At 36.8% G+C, this 24692-nt stretch overlaps 1 protein-coding gene across 1 annotated transcript in view; it reads right to left on the bottom strand.

Annotated features, from left to right (window-relative positions):
- The window catches only part of ATP9B (ATPase, class II, type 9B), a 156661-nt gene that overhangs the window by 17781 nt on the left and 114188 nt on the right, over nucleotides 1-24692 (bottom strand). The window contains exons 13-18 of the mRNA XM_014941052.1: nucleotides 18623-18735; nucleotides 14826-15074; nucleotides 4409-4570; nucleotides 2883-2975; nucleotides 1647-1730; nucleotides 928-1098 (exon numbers count right to left, since the gene is read on the bottom strand). Of these exons, the coding sequence (XP_014796538.1) occupies nucleotides 928-1098; nucleotides 1647-1730; nucleotides 2883-2975; nucleotides 4409-4570; nucleotides 14826-15074; nucleotides 18623-18735 (872 nt within the window). The remainder of the gene's footprint in view (nucleotides 1-927; nucleotides 1099-1646; nucleotides 1731-2882; nucleotides 2976-4408; nucleotides 4571-14825; nucleotides 15075-18622; nucleotides 18736-24692) is intronic.

The raw sequence follows: 24692 nt of genomic DNA, 5'->3' as shown, positions 1-24692 counted from the left end.
ATAATGCTGTCCACATTGGTCTGCCTGCTAATTCTAGCCCATAAATTCTCAACTGGCTCATTATTTGTCCCAGGGCAGAGCTTCGTGCATTCGTCTCGTGTAAAGGGAGGTTCCCCACCCTTGCTGCAAAGCATGGCTCATTATTTGTCCCAGGGCAGAGCTTCATGCATTCGTCTCGTGTAAAGGGAGATTCCCCACCCTTGCTGCCAAGCGAAATAACCTTCTCTCCTTCTCAGGCTAAAAAACCCCATCGTATCTGATTCCATTTAATCAATGCAAAGGCAACACACCTTTTCTGTGGGGAGTCTGACACTCTGCTTCAAGGAAAATGTACATAATCACACCCACTCCCCTCAGGTATTGCTCATCTCTGTACTTCAAACCCTCTCTCAAATAACTGTGCAATTGATAGCTGTCCAGCACAGCCTGCCTACGAACAAAGCACAGCACTAACTCTTGTGCAAAGCTCTTCACGCCTGTCCCTTTAACGTGACTTGAACAAACTCCAAGGGCCATGCTGAATTCTAGTTCAAACAATGCTCCTTTTGATCTTTGCTGAGACTTCTTGTGAGTGCCAAGCCTGAAAACACTGGTATCATACGCGTCTTGTGCCAAACTCATTTAGGGTCAGCTAGGACAGTTTACTTTAGACAGTCAGGGGATAAATGACTAGGAGTCATATCCTTTTACCCATCGCTGGTTTCCTCACAGAAGCAAGCTTAAGATCAATGAAACCTGTGGTGGACAAAGGAACTTCGCACGCAATGTCTTTGTTCATTTCTGCTAGCTTAGGCCCAGAACACACTCAGGACTTAGCATATTTCTTACATTGAATGAACCCAAAAAGAGACAAATATAATTCCTGTCTTGTAAAAAACAGAAGTTAATAAATTATAAACTGCTGTGTCAGCAGTATGTGTTCAGTACCTTTATTCCAGCATTTCTTAGCATCTCTAGGGTTGGTCTAACATCTGCTTGCAGCTGATCTTCTACTCCAGTGAGACACAGCAATTCCATTTCTCGCTCCAAACTCTCTACAACGGCAGCAACCTTCAGGTTTCTATCATGTATGCTTAACTTTGCTTGGTTATATCGACTCTGTTTGCACAAACACAAAACTACTTAGAGTTTGCTATGACTCATATAGTATACATTAATTCTACCAATCAGTTCTAAAATGGAGTCACCAGGATAAACGTTTGTCTTTAAATATCTTTAACAAAGAACAAGATTAAAAGAGTGAATTTTACTTTACATCCAATGTTGTAAGTGTTATTTCTGACAAATCACCTCAAGAAAATACCTTCTGAACTATTAAGAATTAGGCATCACAGCATCTAAGCAGGAACTGCCCTCATCTTTGAGGACAAGCAGATTTTTTTAGGTCATGTTGGAGCTACAGAATTAACCTTATGCTACCTTCTGGGACAACACTGTCCAGTCACATAATAAAGCAAAGCAGTATCCTATGTATGACAGCAGAACAATCACTAACGAATGACAACACCTCTAACAGATTGTGTGCCATACTGATATTTTAAATATTAAATCATCTTTTTTGCCACCTAAATAGAATAAAAAAGAGAAACGTTCTGCTTGAAGTAACTAAACACGGTGAAGCACAAGATCCCTCTGTCCCTTCATACCTCAAAATCTTGGTATTGTTCTTCAGTCAGTGATTTTTTGGCAACAACCAGTGTACGCAGTCCTTCTCGGGCCATATTACCACACTAAATGGACCAAACCACAGAATAATTATGTGAATATTCAACAGTATGTACATGTTTTATACTATAAGCTAACAGGGGATACTGGTGTTTCTTTAGACTCAGATTATTTTGGAGAAGCCACAAGCAGAATAAAAAGCAATTATATTTCAGGTCCCCCAAATAAAATGATATGCTATTGGTATCCCAGTTAGATTTCTTCTCCTAGCTTAAAGAAACTTCTTTTAGGTTGAAGATGTATTATTAAAACTATTTTTGAGGCATGTAGCAGAGCTACATTTTCTTTTTCCACTGAACATACCTCTTATCAGAGAAATATCTACACATTAAAAATAGCCCTGGAATAGCATGTCTTAATGAAAAACAAGGCTGCCCAGTGCAAAACACTTATTGATTTGACCTCATAAAGCTAAATAAATTAAACAAGTATTTTACAATTAATTGTGCATCATTATCGCCAAAAGTAATTTTTATGACATTTTGCTAGGTCTTGAGGGAGTTTAATTTATTCATGTCCCTGAATAAATCAAACTGCCCTGCAGCAGATATTGATTCATATTGCCAATACCATTATGAACATACATGGTGTAATCATTGTATTAACATATTGTCTGTATGTAGGGTCAAAATAAGATGATTGCTGGTACCTACTAGAGCCACACAGTGAAAAGTATTTATCAGTTCTGAAGTTCAGTCACTAGCTATTTTATATTAAGTTTAATAGATGTTGCAAAAACCTATTTCAATTTGGCTGCAACCCTTACTAAACTTCGTAATTCATAATCATACCTCACTGCAGAATTTGATAAAACAAGGGCATTTCAGGATAAATAGGTTTATAGCAGAATACTTCTCAGAAGTAATTAGGTTTTATGTGAAAGGTCAGTCAAAGAAAAACAAATTTCCTTGTTTTAAGTAGGAACGTGTTCTGCTATGACTACCAGCTTTGCTTTTCCTGGGGGTTATTCAAGAGTTGGAAATAATTCTAATCCCTTAAAACCCGTTCAGGATATATGTAACTGAACTTCAAAAACCCATTACTGCCTTGGCTCAGGTTCTTCTTTGAACCCATTCCAATAATACCCAGTATTTTCATTTTAAATTTTCAGTTTTTACAAAATGTTATTTTTTATAAATTTTGATTTTCTTTCTTACCTCTTCTTCTAACCAATCATTGTATTGTACAATAGTGGACATGGCAACATCTGCACCCTTCATATAAAATGTAATTTCTCCTGAAGATTCATCCTAAAATTTTACAAAAGAAATAGAGGGAAAACAAACTGTTTATACAGTCAAAACAATACCTACCAGTAACCTACTTGTCATTTTAAGGAGTCAATGGATTATCACTTATAATAGATGAAGTGCCTTCCCAAGAGAGGGTAAATTTTATTTCTTGATGTTTTTGCTTTGATCGAGATAAATATTCCCTACTTTTTCGTGTAAAAGGATCAGCTCTAACTGAAGTCAATGTGAGTAACAGATTCTCAGCATCCCTAAACTACCTGTCTAAATTTTAAAATATCAATGTTATGCCCCCTCTAACTACTATTTTGTTTCTTTGGTGGCATATACTATCTAAACCACAACAGAAAGTTTGCTCCGTATCTCTGAAATACCTCTCTAACTACTATTTTGTTTCTTTGGTGGCACATGCTATCTAACCCACAACAGAAAGTTTGCTCCGTATCTCCGAAATACCCAAGTAATTAAAAATGTACAAATAACTAATGTAAATGATCGTTACAGATATTTTAACAATGAAACATTCATTGCATATTCAGAGAATTCACACGCAGGCAAATATAATCCAAATCAGGAGTTTCTGAGGTATGGTCTGTCACAGAATGAAGAACTGAGCCTGATCTGCAAGTCTCTTAGAACATCTCTGAAGATGTCACTGTACAACAGGCTTAGGGCCAGTCCCACCTAAAGAAACATGAGGTATGGTCTGTCACAGAATGAAGAACTGAGCCTGATCTGCAAGTCTCTTAGAACATCTCTGAAGATGTCACTGTAAAACCGGCTTAGGGACAGTCCCACCTAAAGAAACACGGACTTGCCAAGGTCTCTCCAGACCTGAGCATGCAGATATTCTGCCTGCAGTATCCTTGCCTAAGGCTGATGGCATGCCTGAATTGTCATCGTGGGCAAATAAAATAAAATTTAAAAATCACAGGAGTTTTACATCAATTTAACTGGGACTTGGCACTGATCTAACCATCGAACGGTTCAGACAGCAACACTGTGTCTGAAAAAGCAGCAGCACTAGTAGTAGACAAAGATGCTAATTACCAATCTAAGAAGTTTCAGCCATGAAGAAGCAACATATTTGGCATGAAAAAAAAAACCAAACAAAATTAAAAACAAACGCTTAAAGTCAACTTGCAGTATCAGAGGCTAAGTGTGAAATAGGATAATTAAGACGTTCCCATGTAAGAGAAGAGTCCATTCTTTGCAAAGCTCTCTGCAACATCAGGCTCATTTGATTTTTCTACAATTGCTTGCTTGGTATTTCATGTGTACTTGTGTCAAAGACGTACGATTTGAAAATCTTGAGAAATGCATTCCATGAATGATCGAGTTTCTAGCAAATTTTATAAAAATAAACATTCAATAAAAACATTTTTTGAGAAATAAAAAAAAAAAACCAACACCCCGAACACCCCCAAAATTACCCTAACTATGATCCCCATGCGTTTGCTCTCAGAAGTGAAGGGAAAGATCTGCAGAATATAGTAGGTCAGAATGTGTCCACCAGGGGTCTTCAGCTGCATTGAGGTCAAATCCCTGTTAACCAGAGTCAGACCCACACTCTCTGTCCACTGCACCAGAGCCACCTACAGAAAGAAAAAAAAAAAAAAAAAAAGGGAAGAAGAGACATGTTTAAGTCATGTTTAAGTGTGAAAGGTCTATTATACTCTTATATAGGTTAGGCTAAAGCCAAACAACTGTTGCTGCGGTAAAAGTCTAAATTCTTTCAACAATCTGGGGGAAAAAAAAAAAGTGAATAGTAGCAGACTGAGTACAAAATCTTAATACATCAAATGAGCATTTTATTTCAGAAAGCCTACAAAAATTCTTACGAAGAATACAAAAGCTTATTTGAACTTATTCCTGCAAATGAGATATTTAGAATATATTGTTGTGAAGTAACAGTTCTAATTCAAAACCAGAGATATATTCAACAATACTTAAAGGACACCCAGTAGAAATTATGCAAAACCAGAACACAATTTCTGAACCAATGACACCGCTATGTAGATGAAAAATGTTGGGAGTATTTTCGTATAAAACATTCTTTAGATCTACAATAACATGCAAGTTGAGACATTGAAATATGCAGTAAACAGATAAGCAAAGGATCTTATTTTAGCTTGCTTTGTTTCAGCAATAATATAATTGAGTTCTTACCATATCAAATGATAGGGAAACCAAGCTTACAGTACTGCATCCCACAAACATGCTTGTGAAAGTCCCTTTTACAAACCCAGAAATGCTGCATTATACAATTATCACTATTAGCTACCACTACATGCCATCTTCAATGCATGCAGAATCAGAGATTTGCTTTTTTACAATTTTATTTTTTTTTTTACATTTTGCTGCTTTAAAGCACATGACATATAACTTCTGCTTACTTCTATGTTATGCTTTCTATCATTACCACTGTATGGTTTATTCCTTAAAAAAAAAATTAATACTTTAGGAAAATTGATCTACTGTTAGTTTATATGTAAGCCATATTCCATATTTGAATGGAAGTTTCTGATTAAAAAGATTTCTCCTCCACAATTCTATTTTTATTTTTCCAAATGCTAATCATTACTGGAAAATAGATTTTTAAATGACTAGAAAGGTAGTCATCATGAAGTTAACAGAATTCTTATGGAACGTGCCTCTGCTATTAATCTCAGGTGAGATTAAAAACATAAAAATCAAATATTTGGATAAAAAGCATGCAAATATAAAATCCCTAGGTAAGTTCAACAGACACAATGACTAATGTTCACTAAGAATTTCACACAAAACAAGCAAATTATAGCGTCTATGAAAATTTAAAATTGGAAAAAAAAATATTGTGTGAATTTCTAAGAAACCCTAGTAGTGCCATCTGTCTGGGTATCACCAAATAAAAATGCATCAAGATGCAGTTACAGAAGGGAAAAGAAAACACTTTGAAAAGCACCATTTTAAAATCTCGAAAATCACAGGAAGTCTTGTTAGAGATTTTTCTTCTTCAATAAAAGTACCATATCAGCTGTAAATGATCCAGTACTCCCAAGGTTAATTTTCAATTTTCACAGTGAAAGGTTACTATTACATTCTGACCTGTAAATTGCATCTTTCTACTAATACCCTATCATCTCATTTGTGTCCCTTTGCAGCTAGGACTTAAGTGTTCTATATTTGGTGACTCACATCTGTTTATTATTTCGTTTATGCTTGGCTTCACTTACCGCTTGAATTCGTATTTTGCAGCACAGTCATTTTGGATTCTTATACCTGGCCTACACACAACTGCACTTTTTTTTTTTTTCCCCTTTTAAATTGATCAGTGCAAATACCATAGCAGAAATAGTCAATAAGGCTCAAGAGTCAAATAGATGCCAAAAAGGCAACTGAATAAACTTGAGAGCGAGACACTGAGTTTGACTCCCGTCATTCAGAATGAATCAAAGCACCTAGACTTCATCATCATCCAGAGAAGAGCCAGACCTTACCATTAAATATCTGAAGCTTTTAGAAAACACAAATTAAATAATTTTTTTAAAAAGTATTTTGCAAATGGCATGAAAATCTAAAATTATTAATCTTAAATAAATATATACTGAATGGCTGGCTACAGAGCATTCAGAAAAAGGATTCTTAGGCTAAGCCCCTCTTCTTGAGGTTTCCCCTCCACAAGTATATTCTCTTCTCTTCAATATGTTTCTGAAACCTGACATTAAAATGGTCTTGCAATCTGGTGTGTGTACCTCAAGAATCCTTAGAATGACAGATACACGCAACAGCTGTGGCTTCTACAGAGCTTGACATACTGGATGGAGTCAGATGAAGCAAAGGTTGGACAAGCACAAAAGTCTCTGCTGGTGATGCTACCATTTTGCTTTATAAAAAAAAAAATCCACTCTAATGATAATTATTTATTTGTCAATAACTATTCATTTCCTAACACAAACAGATGCAATGTGTCAGGTTTCCTGAATCCAGGCTAGGGACTTGCTTTATCATTTTGTGGCTCTTGCCTGGCTTATCACCAAGCTTCACTTCTATGGGAACTGGCTGCCTGGGAGACAGAAGTATGTTGGTAGATACAGGGTTCTCCCAAAACTGAGACACAGGTGAGCACCTGAACCCACTAACTGCGTAGTGTTCTCACGACAGGGAGTGCAGGTGGGGTCAAGGAGAGCTTCTGTGGTTTCTAACGTGCTAGTTGTCTTCCTCCTCAGTAGCAATCCAAAGGGTGAAGCCAGCTATCCACCTCTCGCATAGGTGACAAGGTCAAAGCAGCAGCTCCCAAATTAGGATTGAAGGTAGCAAACTCTTGCATTATGAAATGGAAATGCAACAGAGCTAACAAAAGCTACCAGGAAACACCTCCTGTTTGGTGTTTCTCAGCCAAAATCTTTCAGATGTTTCTATCTGCCACATGCCCGCTGTTGAGCTCTGGTTGCCTGTCAGCAGTGTCTCTCCACTAGAGGCCACCCAACCCTCAGAGCTTCTACAGTCCATAGCTCCAACTATCAAACTCTTCAATCACCACAGCGCACATCTTCATTCAAAGTCAAATTCAGAGACTTCATAAGGAAAGTGTCTGAACTCAAGCACTAACCGTGCGACCCACAACATAACCTACGGCTCAGGAGGTGGAAGTAGCTTCTCCGAGCAGGACCGTGTGTCTAGCACACATGCCTGAAGAACATGTGTGTCTTGTGAGGGTCACGAAGCAGGAAAACTTCAGAAGCACTCTTGTTACAGACCATGGCAGCCCCGCATACTAATTCCATGCTTTGGGGACATAAGCACCCCATTTGTTTAGAAATGTTCATTTAACAGAACTAAATCAGAACCAAGCAGCTTATAAATATCTTAGGTAGTTTCTAGACGTTCCATGAAGTACATAAGGTTGTTAGGTGACAGGGATGCAGTCAGTTGTTTAATCAGTCACAAAACCTGAGCCCACTAGAGTCAGGAAAATGAACAGTGAAGGACCTCAAACCCCACATCAAGCACAGGAGAAAAACCCCAAAACCATTATTCCCATTGTGGATTCAGAACGGCATATTTAATTAGAACATCAGACTGATTTTAACCTAAAATAAATACTAATCAACGTTTTTAAAAAACTTTAGAAAACATGTAAACCGATAGGCCACAGAAAGCTGAGTGTATTTAATTTTGCCTTAAATCAATGACATTCTAAATGATTGTTTTCAACTATGGTGCCAATATTATTTTTTTTAAGGAAAAAAAATCTCTTCTACAATAAATCCTATTAGCTTATGACTCTCATTTAACAACCCCAATGAAAATAATCACGTGGCAGAAAAACTACAAATATCTAAGCACTTGAGTCAATAGTCAAAATGAAGGCCAACATGTAAGATGAAACAGACTGTCCATAGAAAGCACTTAAAGGAACAGACATATCTTTATTTACTTTCAACTCTGAGAATGAAAGAGTGAAGTACCTCCCTGTCCTATCAAATAAGAGGATTTTGCTTCTCTCTGGAGCGGTGTTAGATGGCTTTAGGCCACTCAATCAGTATCTACAGGGCTGTTCCTTACATAGCCTAACTCAAAGACCATCTCTGGATTCTCCTGACCTTTCCCTGTGAGAGTGAACAACCTACCCAAAGAAGCACATTCTCACTCCCTCTCAGATTAACATCTTCCTTCGCTTACTCTGGACCAACAGGAAATATCACTTCTCACCTAGCTGTCTTATTAATTTTCAGTTTGGGGAATTAGTATTTATTAGTATTTTCCCTTTGCTCTATGGAAAATGTAACTATGTCTTAATTACTTGTCATCTTGGGAGCATTATAGCATGAAGAAGTCCCAGTTAAGGAAAATCTGATATGGTCACTTGAAAAAAATGAAACTCGCCTTACCTTTGGGCACATAGGATTATAAATCCACAAAGTGAGGTACCTGAAGCATGCTGCTGAATCCTGAAGACCTTCAGCTACTGGGTCAATCCTAAAAGGCTGTTACTGCTTGGCAGAAGACCAAAAAAATGTCCTAAGCTGTTCTTGCTTGCTTTAGATACTACATCAATCAGGATTGGAACATACAAACCATCATGCTACTACTGCTCCCTTTGAATTCTGGGCTGTTTGGAACTTAGCTGGTCTTAGGAACCTAATCCACCGTCTTGGGTTTTTTTTAATAATAGAATATTTGGGAGAGAAAGCAGATGTGGAAAAAAAGAAGCAACCATCCACCCCACTCTAAGCTTGGATAAATTGAAACAGAAATTGGATACTTACTTGACTCAAACATAGCTTTCTGTCAACCAAGACAGAATAGCAATGTATTTCTATGAAAAAATATTCAAACCCCTATTTAGACTGAAACTGTCAAGAGCCTGAGTGCATCCTCCTTCCTAGGAGTTCAACCAGCTGCATTCAAGGCCAGCTCAACTGTTAAAAGCTGAGATGAAGAAACATGTCGAAGAAGAAGTTTCCATGGAGGCTGCCCTCCCCCTTTAGCTTGGTCCTGGTGAGCTACGTTGCAGTCAGGTTGCCCACACTTAGTCATGTACCTTGCTCACCTGGCCCTGATAGGCAGACATGACCTCCTGGCTTTGGACCTACCTCACTGCCATGAACTTCCCTTGCAATCACCGGACTGTGGCTAATTGGCTAACGCTGGTTGCTGTCTCAAGACCTGACTTAATGATTTGACATCTTGGCTTGAATTCAGACGTGCCTCATCACCACAGACCTGTACGACAATCTCTACTCTTGACTGTCTCTGGTTTCCATCATGGAACGTGCTCTTTTTACCTTGTTTGGATATAGTTGGGCTGTACACCTCATCACTGGGACCACCACCTCTAGCAGCCTGGCCACCACGCTCAGCTCCTGGCCTCCCTTTCCTTGCGGGCCAGCCTGCCATGCTGCTCCCTAGCAGAAATATCTAACTGCTCAATCGTTACAAAGCGTTGCCTAAAACAGTCTACGGCCAACTAAATGTCACTTTCAACACACAATATTCTCTTTTGAGCTAACAGCAGTTGAAGGAAAAGACCCACCACCTCACGGCTGGTGTTGGCCACCCCGTCCAGCAGTTTGGGAGTTCCCCACGGTTGTGCTGATGGCTTCTCCAGAGCCACGCTATGAACCTCACCACTTCAACTGAAAAATGACCCATATAAATAAAGGCTTTGAAGCTTTAGGCATATATGAGGGAGCGATTTGTAGGGTGAGCAGGATGGACTAGAGATGGAAATGTTGTAAGCTACCTTTGCTGCTTAGAACTCTCATATAATCAACCTTGATCTATTTCAGAGTATCTAAGAGCATCTTCCCTTCAGACAATAGGATCTACATTCAAAATCAGGCTGCCATCTAAGGTATACAGAGGTTATATGTGTAATAGTTTGAAGTTAAGGCTATTGGTTTGGAAAAGGGCAAGAAGCAGTGGGATTTCTTTTTCCCCACTGCATGAGCGTTCCCAACAGTTTCTGTTTGGATTGTTCAACAACAACTCACATGTTTCCAATCAGCACCGGCTTGTTTATGTTTATAAACAATGATTTGATAACTAACACTTGCAGTCCATCGCTTTTCATCAAAACCCTTCATAATTAAAATAAAATTATTAACTTAAAAATACAGCTTGATCATGTGAAAAAACTACCGATCAATATTCAAGACAAGCTATGGAGTAGTTATTCTTTGTGGGTCTCGAAGGTCATGAAAGTGATGGTTTTATGCTACTGAGTGATTTGCTTTTCACAATACATTGACAAAACAACACAATTAGTCTTGCTTCAATAAGCACACACAATAAAATGAATTAAACAATACAACATGTCTCATACATTACAGCTTCACTTTTGTAAACACAAAAGCTGCTTCACTAAGGGCATTATCATTTCCCTGTCTGTTTTTAAATGATTGGCTTTGTATCCTTATAATTAATTTTAGCAACTCCGTTGTCTCTGGACAGAAACGTTGGAATTAAATAACTGACCACGCTTTAAGGTAGTATTTAAACATTCAAAATCCCGGAATTAGAAATGCTTGAGAATATAACAGTGCAGGACAAAGCATAACCAATAAATAGCTGGTTTATGAGAGTAAGCAGTCATTAAAAATCGCGACTGATCAATCTTTTCTGACCAAGGGGAGCAAAGGTCTTCAAAGGCTCCTGTTCATAGCATGCCCCTGAATTGTTTGGGTCTGTGACCTTTGAACTCCCTTGCTTTACCTACTTAGCTTATATCCTTTTATGATTGTTCATTACATTAAGGTAGCCAGCTTTCTACAGATGAGCTGAACCCACACCTACGATGGCCAAGTAGGGGCTGTTTCCATTTTTTTTTTTTCCAGTGAGTTCTCAGTGAATGTTTATTGTTTGTTATGCTACAGCTGTAGAGGACAAGTGACAGACAAATGAAACTTTCCACTCTTTCAGAGAAAATGAAATATTGATCACTTATCATAAGAAACAAAGAGCCTGGCATAAGTAGGGCTCACATTATGAATACAAAATCAGTTACTTATCTCAGGTTACTCCAACAATAGATAAATGCATCATGTACCTGCTTCTAAATGTGCATACTTTGTTATGGTCATATTTTAGCTGTATATGGATGTGCACGTACACAAAGATGTGAAGAATTTCAAATGAATTCCTCAAGTCAATTCATTAAGTGTACAGTGTGTCAGTACTAAACTGCTTCCTATACTTTCCTACATGGAAGAATAGTTTATACTTACACATTGTTCTCTGCTTTTTATATGCTATGGTGCTATAATGCAATATTATGTAAAGCAACAGACAACTGTGCAAATAACATCTTCTTTCAAAAGACTGCAATCAAGCCAGATCCATAAACCAAATCTAAGAGAACAGAGTTGTAATGTTGAGAAAGTACAACGCATAAAACTGGTTAAGTCTATTAAATGATAATGTTGCTTATTAACCAAATATGTTGTGATAGGTCAGTGCTGAGGTTAAACAGAAAACATCAATTGAACCATTTCCCTAAATAAAGCTCCAGGGTGCAATATTCAAAGCACTTTATTCAATAAAAAATGCTTTTAAAATGGTACTTTGGTGATTGGGAAACATTGGCATCATCCGTCAACCTAACTGCAGGAAAGTTCAATAAGCTAAATAATGAACCATTTACATTATTTTCCTTAGGCTCCAGTGATTTGCAAACATCGCATCAATAGAACTCTTTAAAAAATTATGATAAAGACCCGCTAGTCTTTCAACTCTTAGGCTTTTTGCTGTCATGCTGCAATTTTTAAGCTGTTCAAATGTTTCTTGTAGCTTCATTTTTTTATAAGACTCCATTTAGCATCAATTTCTCATTACATTAAAGCATATTTGTTCAATATGATTATTTTACTTGTGTTTTAAGCATTATCTTTGAAATAATGCTTTCTGTTCTAAAATGTAAGTTTTTCATTTCACTGTCATGTAGTTTGAATGTATGAGTCAAGATGATAAAAAAAAAATAAGTTTTTCATTTCACTGTCATGTAGTTTGATTGAGTCAAGATGACCAAAAAAAATGGTTATTAAAAGGATACCTGTGCTTGCTCTTCCTTGAAACACTAGCAGGTTTTTTGGTGCTGATTTCCTCTTCCCTTTCCACCCCGATACCTGTGCTTGCTCTTCCTTGAAACACTAGCAGGTTTTTTGTTGCTGATTTCCTCTTCCACTTCCCTTTTCACCCTGAGTCCCAGATCTGTCGTATTAGCACTTTATCAACTTCCCTTTCCTCTTTCCAAGGTCAAATTCCCTACTGTCTTCACAGGGCACCAAAACTTGCATAATTCTCAAGTCTTACAACTGTTTCCTTTAGCAAATATGGGAGGAGAAATGCTCTTTATGGTAATATTTTCAGGTTCCAAAGAACTGAATGAATATACAAAAGCCCACAGAGAGACAAAAGCAAGTGGGAGAAAAAACTCACATAGTCTCTCAATTGCACCCCTCTTCACCTGATTTAGTAACACCTTTGGCTGTTAAAGCAGAATGTTTACTTAATCCATGGCTGTCATCATCTCTTCATAGGAAGGTACTTGCTTAGGTTCCAAAGAACTGAATGAATATACAAAAGCCCACAGAGAGACAAAAGCAAGTGGGAGAAAAAACTCACATAGTCTCTCAATTGCACCCCTCTTCACCTGATTTAGTAACACCTTTGGCTGTTAAAGCAGAATGTTTACTTAATCCATGGCTGCATTCATCTCTTCATAGGAAGGTACTTGCTTATGCAGTCTTTAATTATATTTAGTAATACCTCACAGGCTTATTACACGGATCTATTTAGTGAATATGAATATATGTGCACATGAAAATTTGCACACGTGCATAATACAAGTCAAACTTTATACAACAATGCTAAAAAACTATATTTACAGTCTATTCCTGGTGCAAACAAATGCATTTCCAGCATTCTCTATTCATAATGCAGATCAACCCACACTATGTAACACCACACAGAGTATTATGGATTATTGATTTTGGCCAAAGAGCAGCGTCTCTAGTCCTGCCTAGAGTTTATTTTAAAAAATGTTCTAACTGCCACTTTTTATTCACTGAGAACCAGGCACTTTATATTCTACAACCCTTTGACACTATGAACTGTGTTTATAGCACCTGAAATGCATGCAATGCCTGCTAGTTGGGTACAACAAGAAATCAGACTTCAATTTATTTCTTGCATTCCCAAAAATACCAGTTAGAGGCTTGTTACTTTTAGAAATTACAGCTTGCAGTTGGAATTGCTAAAGTTTTGTTAGTATTACATATGGTGATAGATTAGACACGTAAACCAAATATAATAGGCCATGCTGTGGCAAACTGAGGTTTGTGGAAGAAATATTATCTTGTATTAGATCAACTCGTACAGCCAGAAAAATATAGAGGCTTTCAGATACACACTCCCTTCTTCACATCTTACAACAACCTTGCTTTGATTATGACTAAACTACTGTGGCTACGCCACCAACAGTACATCCAAGCTTCAGACACTGTTAGAATTTCCTTAAAACAAAGATGTCCCTCAACCTTGCTCACTTTCAGAGGCAAACCAACCCCAAAATACTCTATTTCTCTATTATACTGTATCAAGTACGTACATGTTTTCATAAAGTGAATGGGCTATAATTATTTTTTATGCTGACTTTGCAGGATGTTGAAACGTGAGCTTTGCCTCTCTCTTCTAAAATCTTTTTAGGCTGAATTTTAGGCAATCAATTTAGGCCCCAAAACAGGATTACTCAGAACAATAACTCAAATCCACTGAAGGCAGCGGGATTTGCCTAAAATTTGGATTTCAATGGAAGTCAAACGCATGTTTTTATTGAAACTGGTTTTTAAATTTGTGCTACACTTGATGCAATTTTGACTGAATCCTGAACATTATGAGGCTGCCTAGGATTGGACATTCAAGAGCTTTTCCACAGGACTATTTGAGATTTGGGTTGCTTTTTTTTTTGTCCTGTTAGGAACCTATACATTCCACTAACTGGTAGCATCTAGCTAACGTACCTGGTTGTTCATCACTCAAAGAAGTTTCATATTTTCCTTTGCACATATATGCTACGATTCATAGGTGGATTAATGTTTTGAGAATATACCTAGTAACTTTAATTGTAATACTCAACACTATGAATCCCAACGCACTGACTTCACGGACCTTTTAGTAAAATAACTGAAAACACTTTTATATAACAAAGAAAAACCAGATCTTTTCTGTAGAGGCAATAAAACCATATTATGGCTAATTTTAAAGAAACCCCAGCCCAATACACTCTTCTTTTACAGTTAAGCACTTTTTAACTTAACTTATCCTGCTCTTGATGAGATATTCATTTTTCCCCCCTTGCATACTAACCTCATCTGGGCTGGAAGCCTGGTAAGTGCGATTTTCGTCGCTGAAGTCCTGATCCACCTCTGCATATTCTGTTTCTCCAGAGACACCAGCCCGGGATTCATACACCGGGGTGACGTTGTGGCACAGCGCGATGGCCTTCACCGCCTCGTGTATGCGGCTGCTGACGCTCTTGCGGACTTTAGGCGCAGACGACTGAGGTTTCCTAGAGGGTGTCGAGCTCGTGCTGTTCCCACTGTTCTGGGAGTGCACCTTTAAGACACAACACAAGGAACAAAGTTCAATAATGGAAACAAAGCGTGAGTACTAAATATATATATCAAATCATTCCCTTTTAAAAGGCTGTTAAATAATAAGGATAGTAACTGTTTATTTATTTTATATAACCTGCCATTAACCCATTCAGTTTGTGATTCCTAAAAACACCCATCTGTGGAACCAATAACTGTATTCATCATCTTGCATTTGTAGACAGATTTCAGTAAATTTCACAGATTTCAGCCTGAAGACAGCTGAAAAATGCGAAATGAAAACAAGTGTGCAGTAAAAGGGGCGAACAGACTGACTGAATTCTGCAGAAAACCCTGCTTCCTCACTTCAGAATTCCTCTTTTCCAGTGATGTGTCACAACAGTCCTTCTATGAATTGTTTTTTACCAGGTAGTTAATCCAGCAACCAACTGGATGAGTTCAGAAACCCCAAACCAAAATTGCAAGGGTGGTGTTTTGTTGCTCTTGTTCTTTAATCTCTTGTCACCTGTGCGCATTCACAGGTTGGAAACTCCAACACCCTTAAATTGGAAAATACCTTTTCCTTTAAATCTTCACCTAAATCTCCATTTTAAAGACCATCACATTAGTATGGAACAAAAGAAGAAAAGCAAGTATTGTTGTTAAGTATAAATATTAGGAGTCATAAAAATACAAATATTGCCGATTTCATTTATAACCTACACAATTCCTACATTATTTGTGAACTAATGCAGTCCGTATGCTTTTGAGGCAGGCTGAAATTTGTTCGTCCTTACAAGAATGCAACAATCTAATAAATTAATGCAAAAATAATAGTCTGTCACATATTTGAAGATCACATTACTGTTGCATAACCACTAAGCAGCACTATTTTAAGTTATTCTTCAGAAATGCTCAATGATGTGACTGAATTAGTCTTTTAAGAGAAAGTACTATATGCTTCTAATTAGTTGAGAAGTGGGTTCAGTTTAGTTTTGGTTTGTGGGTTTTTGTTTTTGTTGTGGTGGTTTTTGTTGCCTTTTTTATTTATTTTTTATTTTATTTTAAAGTCAGCACATGAAAGACATCAGCCATACTACCAAAGGCTCTTCTGTTCACTCCAGGGTAACTCAGAAAACCTCTTCAGAAACCACGCTTTTTTCCTCCTGACTGCAATCTGCTGAACCGTGAACATTCTGCCCATCAAATTACAGTGTTGTCTAATAAAGGGTTTAACTTTCTGCTCATCTGGCACTGCTTTTCAGCTACTGCTTTAAACCTCTGCATTTGCATTCTGCTAACACTGATGCCATTACAGCCGCAAATAAATTAAGCTGATTTACTCCTTCTGAATTATGTTATGTTTATTGATGCTTGTATAATTTAATTTCACACAAATTCCATTAAAGATTATGCCCTCTATCACAAAATGCTTCCAGTGGGGAAATATAATCAGGTTATAATAGATTTGTGTGTTACATTAAGATGACAATAGTCTAGTAGGTCCACTGTAATAATAAAACAGAACACAAACAAGGGATAAAATCAATGTCACACAAGAACCGCTGCCTGGCTAACTGGCAGCTTCTATTATCATAGATTAAATAAAAACCTCACCATACTTTTTCAGATTGAAACAATTGTTTAATGCTTGTTTTGTTACCAAGACGCCTTCATTTTTCTGTTTTAAAGAGCTGCTACCAACACACGCATAATTAAAGCATTATTTAAACATCGAGAAGTGTTATATAAAGCTGAAAAAAAATGGAAGTTCCAAGTAAGTTCTTTTCATCACCTTCTAACAGCAAACCTAGATTTGGGAAATCTTTTCCCACAATTCAGGAAAAAAGCTTCCCTCACATCTCTTTTAAAAATTTCAGTGCCAAATATGTTACAGTTAATAAAAACTTAATTAACCTTGAGTACAATTTTGCAGCAAACTAAGTAAAGGCTTTAAGCAAATAAGAATTCTGGGAATCATGAATTTTTTATTTTTTTTTCAGATAGCATATTTAACCGCGAAAGACAAAATTTGCGTTAACGAATATGCCTCCTCTAGAAGACTGATGCTGTCATCAAACTCAGTCAGACCTGGGTGTGCAAGCTTAAAACTGTCAGCTAATATTATTTATTGCTACAGTTGTTACTATGAATACCCAAGCAACTCATTATAGCAAAACTATGTTTGGGTGATTTTTATAAACATGGACAGGTAGCAATTACTTTCAGTAACCAAATTTGGACTGATGATCTTTGAGATATGGAGCTCTTTTACCTATTTCCAAGGCATGTTACTGCATCTCAACTGCTATTCATGACTATATCTATTCAGAATTAAGCTGAGATAGATTTATCCAAGGAAAATGAATTTAAGAAGTGGATTTTTTGATCTCTTTAGATGGGAAAGAATACAAAAATTGAAGTTGCAGACTAAAAAATTATAACATACGTTGCTTATTCACTGCTTTCCATCCTGCCTCTCTTCCCAAATGCTACATAATATTAACTGAGTCCAGCGTGGTATCAAACAGCTACTTTTTAGGTTTTATTTTTAATCAAATGAGAAGGTAGCTATAGTTCAAAACACAGCACAACTGAAGATTCAAATCAATTGTTGATTCTACAGTCCTTTTACAAGAGAAAATGAGGACACAGACAAGGAGGTCAGTCTACAAACGTAACTGGGTCAGCCAGTCATGTTCGAGCATCCAAGTTAACTATGGAAAATAATTTTATATATGAAGTTTTACCTATACTTTATTTCCTCTTCTGTTAATTTATTTCTTTTTTTCTTTCAAAGAATAGAAATTAAAAATAAAGTAAAAAATACTTCCTAATCTTCAGAGCAGAATCAGGTGCTTCGAAAGGTTTACAGAAACACTCAAATAGTTTGCATATATGGGAGATGCAGAATTCCACCTTCCTCCTTCATCCCCTCAACTGCCCCACAGACAGACAGGGAGTCACAATCCTCTCGTACACTTTCCAGACCAAGCACTCGTATCACAGAACACTTTGCTCTCAAGCAATATGGAGTTTTTCCATTTTCTCCCCCTTAATTTTATGCCGTTTACAATCATCTTAATTTTTTAAAAAACACTTTTTTAGATATGCATTTATAAATTTTATTTTGACAACTATTTTTTTTTTCACTTTTTGGCTATACCAATTAATGTGGCTTTTCAATGTCTATTCTTGATGAGTATGCTCAAAGATACAATTACTGTTTGTCTTGCTCTTGACACTTGTAATTTGTAGTCTCAGTAAGGAATAGCTTATTCTTACAGGCTTTTGCAGGAGAAAGACTGCACTGCACAGACAGGTTAACACAGATTTCTGCTAGTGGGGAATAAAAAAGTAAACTCCTTTAAGTGGGTATTATGAGGAACTTTAGAATCAGGAGAGAACTACAAACTGTCTTACATTTTTTCCTTTCATCATATCTGTTAAAAGATACCTACAAATGAAAGAACTTTCATAGCATCTCAAATTTCTAGACATAATCAGTAACAACAATGCTTCTAAAAAAAATCTCAGTATTAATGGTAAATAATTTATGAAAAGAGATACCTGTGAATAAGAGTTTATAATATGACTCTGAATTTCATCCATCGTGTCTGTTCCATAGGACACTGTACCTAGGTGGAGGCGCTTAAATATCATCTCATTCTGTGTAAGTGTTCCTGCAATAAAGAAGTAGTACATCACAAAGGAGCAAAAAAACCCATGAGAAGGCCACAAAAAAACCCCACCAAAATCTTTCTTTTGGAAAGAAGGAATGAATCATGAGTTAGCATCTGTTTAGTTAATTAAAGGAACATATTTGGAGAAAGATCAGGGTTAGTCATACTGGAAGAAATCACTGGTTCCACCTTCAAGCTGATTCTGCCAACACAACTAAATATACAAGCTCAAAAACCAGGCAAAAACTTTTTTCTTCATGTGAAAGACAGAAAATGCAGTATCTGGATGGAATTGACTCTCAAGAGCCAAAGCAAGAGTTTGCAACACGTATCAAAAAACCTAAGGCAAAAAAGAAAAAACCACCCCCAAAAATTCATCCAGGTATCCCGCACTTGGTGTACGAAGGCAGACGTTCTGGCAAATGGGCACATTCAACATTATTTAGATTAAGTCATTAAGACCTAAAATCACTTCCAAACTCGACAGATTTAGCCTCCAACCGGAATAAGCCAGAATGAAGGAAATCAAGTGTTTTCAGAGCTTACTTCACATTTGTAAGAAACTACAGGGTGTCAGTCACAGACTGACACTTTGTGTCCACCTCTGCCAACCAGCCACATCCTCTGGTTTGGAAAAGCTCTAATTGAGGGGTGGGAGCTTCAGCCTTCCATGATGGGGCACGTCAGACAAAAAGAGGTCACTACTGCCACGCATCCCATGGTCAGCTCGCAAAGGATTGTGTTGATAATGGCCCTTCCTAAAAATCTTCTTCCTATGGTTACTCACCCAAAGTGAAATTAATACAGTATAAAGCTATTCTGATATTTAACCACTAAGTTTTGGGTCAATTAAAATATGTAAATACGATGATTAAAAAAAATAAACAAAACATAGTACCGAAAGTAACATTCTTGAAGATTCTAAAATATTTTTAATATGGAGGATATGGTAATTATTGATAAATAAAATATGCAGGGCAAAATATTTTGTATTAATTTTATTTATCTAGACTATTTTTACATAATGTCTTTGTCCCAGTACGCCAAAATACACAGTAAGCCACAGGAAAAGAGAAGACTAAAAGCGTGACATATACTATAATTACTATCTGGAGAACAGAGCTGTTTGGACAGCCAGAATCTAGCTTATGTATCTAATAGGGCTAGAACCATTAGTGCTCTTCAAAGATTCGGTAGGGCTGTAGAAGTCTCCTGTCTTTCCCAGTTATACTTGAGATGTCTACCACTCCTACTCCCCAGGAACATCTGTGCAGTGACACTTCATCTCAACTATTGTACCACCATACTGCACTATCAAACCATGGCTTCCTGTAACACCAGCACCCAACAATCATGCCAAACTCCCCCTCTACCATGAAAAAAATGACACTTCCCATGTGCTTTTCCTTACATGATGTTGAGGTTTGTTTTTTTTTTTTAATTAGTCTTGCTATTCGAATTTAAAAAAATATTTAAAATACGATTTATCTGAACTGCATAAATTGTCCACAAAATATGAATAACATTATCAAAAATTCACATGAGAAGTAGAATATTCCCAAAGTTGGAAAACAGCCCAGGAAGACAAAGTTTCTGATCTCTAGAATTAATAAGTCAGAATTTTTTGGTTACTTTTATACAAGAGATAAGAAGATTATTTTGGTTTTACAGTAATCATATAAACCCATGAGAAATTACTTCTTCTGCCTTTAGAAGCTGTACTTTTATTGAGACCTTTTGTTAAATTCGTTGATTCAATTTTTATTTCAATTATAGACTAGAAAAATCCAATCTCCAGTTTGCACATGAGAAACACGAAAGTTGCCAGTAACAAACATGAGAGACTAAAATTTCCGTTTCTAAAAAAACCCATGAAACAAAACCAAAACCCACCCACTTTGTTCAATAATGTTTATTGCAAGGTATTTCCAAGTAAATCTGCATCACCTTCCTTACTTTCCAGGTACGCTAATATCTTCTCACTGCACTAAGCTTTGCCAAGCCTTCGAATTAAAATAAACACTCCCTAGGAGTTGTGAAACTAAATGGTACTCAAAACTCCAGACAGCAGGCAACTGTCAAACCCACTTCCCACTAGTTCTCTAATTGCTGCTTGGGAAAACTGAGCAGGAAACAAAATTAGCCCTAGGATTATTATATGGAAACATGATTTCTTCTGACACTATTAAATCAGTCCAACTCCAAATCATGCTTAGCGAGGGAAAGGTAGACAGGTAGAAAATTTGCATGCTCCCCCTCCCCAAGCCCCTTTTCTCAGCAAGCAGAGAAGAAAAGCTTCTGAGCAGAAAAGTATGGATTTTCCTATCTTGCAACGATCTGGAGCCAGGGAAGGAGATTTAGGAAAAATGGGCAAGGAAAAATAATCAACTTATAAAGACAAGGAAATAAACATTCCAGCAATCCTCATTCAATGCTTGCATCTTATACATTACTTGTAAAATTCCTTTTATTAGCTAAATAAGCTATATTAGCAGGACAAATATATGACATATGAAAAGAGGCTGCAAAAACACCTGTACCTACTACAAAAAATTGTAATAAAAAAACCCCAAACAAAAAAAAAAAAAACAAAGAAGGAAAAGAAACAGCAATTACAGTTGCTCAGGATTCTTAAGACTTGTGTAAGGCTTTCAACAATAATCAGAATAAACCTAACGTGTTATCAGACAAACACATGTAGCTGCACTTATGAAAGTGCCCTCAAAAAATTCTGCAAAAAATAAAACAAAATACACCTTTTTCAGTCAGCCACATGGAAATTAAGTTTCACCACGTGTGCAAATTAAGATTCACTTCTAAATTTTCCTAACAACTGAAACAGCAAAGCAGGACAGAATTGTTGCCAACAACTTGTTCCAAATATTAAAAAAAAATATATATTTAAAGACTCCCGTCTTTAAATTTTAGTCTTTTAGTTGAAGACTAATACACCTTGACAAAACAACACATCTTTTATTTTATGGCCCAAAATACAAGCCCTTATAATATCTAGAGGTGGATTTTCTGACATAGCCCACTTTAGGAAGGAAAACCATCCCAGAACTGAGCTCTCTAGTCTGCTCTTGGTGATAAGTGCTAAAGAACCATGAAAGAGCTTTTTATTTTTAATAATGTTTTTTCAAGACCTACTTAAGAATTCCACGCTTTCAGGACATCACTAATATGAAGAGTTATTAGATAAAAAGCTTATTTTAGAAAAGCTTCCAGAAATGATGCTGCCCAATATATGATCTATTACTACTATTACACATTCTTAAACTCTGCTCTACAATGAAGGTATCACACAACGGAAATATCCTGATAAAAAGTTAGTACACAATTGCTTAAGAAAAATTTAGTATGTTCTTTAATGAAGCCAAGAGCTTTTCTTTCCCTTTTTTTTTCCCCCCTACAATTGTATCATTAAACACAGAGTAAAGCAGGCAAAGAGGAAATTAATTTCTAAGGAAAAAGTCCTGAAGGCATCATTCCCTGGGTGGCAACAGATGTGATTCACAACAGAGCAGCAGAGTTTTTTATTTTGTTTTTGAGAAGCAGATGCAGATCTTTCTGATCCTATATTAGTAGATGGCAATTTGGACCAATACCAACAATCTTAAAAGGCCAAAACAAACAAAAAAAAAAGGCAAGAAAATGCGCACAGAAGAATTAATAACTTCATGAGAAATTGAGAGGGGTGTAACTTTTCATAAAATATGTACTTTCTTTGAGCTCTTTGCTTAAACAGATAAAAAGTCAGTGTAAGCATGAACATTTCTATGGAAAGGGAGATCAGGCCCAAAGCTCTTAATAATTAGACTGTTGGTCACAATCTGGAGATGCAAATTCTTTCTGTGAACCCTGGAAAAAATATAACCTGGTATAGAATGTAAAAAAGAAAATGAAAAAAATCATGGAAAAAAAATCATTAAAAAATGTGTAGAATATATCTGCTCACTCAACTGCCCCATTTACAAACAGGGAATAAACATCACCATCACAAAACCGCAAACCCCAGCACAACCCATTAAGAATAAGGGCAAAGACAGAGAGAGGTGAGATACCTTCTGCCCAGGAAAGAAGAAAGATAACAGCAGAGGTAACAGATAACACAGTTATGAACAGCAGCAGTTATTTCCTCTGTGCCTTCTGCCTCCCACAAGAACGACAGCAGTATCTAAGAGCAACAGCCACGCTCACTGGATACACCATCTATTTTCAGTCGATGGGAGTCCAACAGAAGCCACAAAGTAAGGATCTCTTGGACTGATCTACTTTAAGAGCACATCTGGAAGCTTCCTGTAGGATCTCTCCATCAAAACTTTCCATTCCTTCTCTGCTCTATTCACCCTGGAACCTCAGTGTTACTAAAAATTACAGAGGTTGAGGAAGTGAAAGGGCAATGGAGTGAATATGTATCCATTAAAGTGAAGTGAGGAGATGTTATTCCATCAAGATTTTTTTAAAATTACTCTTTCTCTGTGGTAGCTTGTATTGAACAGATAAAGAATAAATTAGAGTTTACTTTAAAAGATTAATTATCAGACACAATCACTAAAATTCACTATTTTAATAGTATGTTACATTTGGCACATTTAATGTCAAAGCCCATATACACCAACCTCTAACACAAGGCTTTCCCAGAAAATCAAGAACGCCATTGCTCTATGCATCTGTTCAACTATTATATCTGTTAAGTATCTCATTTGGTCCAAACACCCGCTAAAATGTTAATTACAGAACTCAAATACAAGCGTATGCATTAGTAAATAACTAGGCTTGGAAGACTGTACACATTTGTTTTAGCTGAATACTCTGGTAGTTCTCGTGAACGGCAGAAGGTTTGCCATCCCACATCCTAAGTGAAAAAAAAAGAAGTTCAATAAATATTGCCGAATATCTTTATTTTTCTTTCATGATTAGAATCTTACCCTGGAGAGGATGAGATATCATGCTCAGCTGCCCTTGGAAAATGCTGGAAACTGCTCCCCCCTGTAACTGCCCCCCCTCACCGTAACGGATGACGCCTTTCTGTCAAACTTATACGTGATTCAAGTCCAAACAACATGGCATTTTGGGTAATGGATGCTATAATTAAAATGTGAGTCCTAAAAAACCTGTTGTTTTAGTGGGTGTTTTTAGTAATGGCTTTGTTCTACATGAAGATAAAAACTCCCTAACAAAGGAATTAATGTATTGCTTTAATAGGCTGCACCCTGAGTTAAGTTTTAAAATTTATGAGTTCTCTGCAGCATTGTTCTTTAAACAATGGCATTGTCAAATGCAACCAGTGAGAAGATTAAAGTTCTCCCAGCAGATTAAGTACAAATTATCTGTCCTCCTGTTTCAGCATCATTTGTTCATTTATCACATAACGTCTAGTATTTCTGGTCAGTGTCAATATGCTCTGCATCCTTGCAGTTAACAGATGTCTTCTCTTGTCGAATGAATTACTTTATGTTTCACGCACTGGTGGCCGCAGATGTGTCACTATAGCAACATCATTAATTTCAGATCTTACCGGAAACATGCACTCCAATCAAACCTAATTATACCACATTGCTTTCTTGTCCCACAATAAGGAAACTATAATGCAATTATTGGGATACTTCATTTTCTATTCTACTGTGGCAAATGAGAGCGCCACTGTGATGGACGCTTCTTGTCAAAAAGCTTATTGATGAAGCACAAACCCAATTTACAATCATACAAAGGACTACCTTGCAATTATGTTAGTAATGCAATGCTCCTTAGACTCAACAACTAATTCTCAATCATTTCCAGCGAAGCTCGGACCACAAGCTAAGATTTTTGCAGACTGTTCTCTGGATTCCTTTTCATTTTTAATATTGGGAAACACTTCACCTCTTTACACTTAACTAGACCAGCCTTTTAGTCCTGCTTTTTAGTAGCACCCACTTGGACAGAGAGCTACAAAACCGTCTCTCTTCTTTCTC

This window comes from Calidris pugnax, unplaced genomic scaffold, assembly GCF_001431845.1.
Source record: "Calidris pugnax isolate Ruff unplaced genomic scaffold, ASM143184v1 scaffold8, whole genome shotgun sequence".
In the NCBI taxonomy this organism is placed as follows: Eukaryota; Metazoa; Chordata; class Aves; order Charadriiformes; family Scolopacidae; genus Calidris; species Calidris pugnax.
Note: the sequence above shows the minus strand (reverse complement) of the source record. Positions and strands in the feature narration are given on the sequence as shown.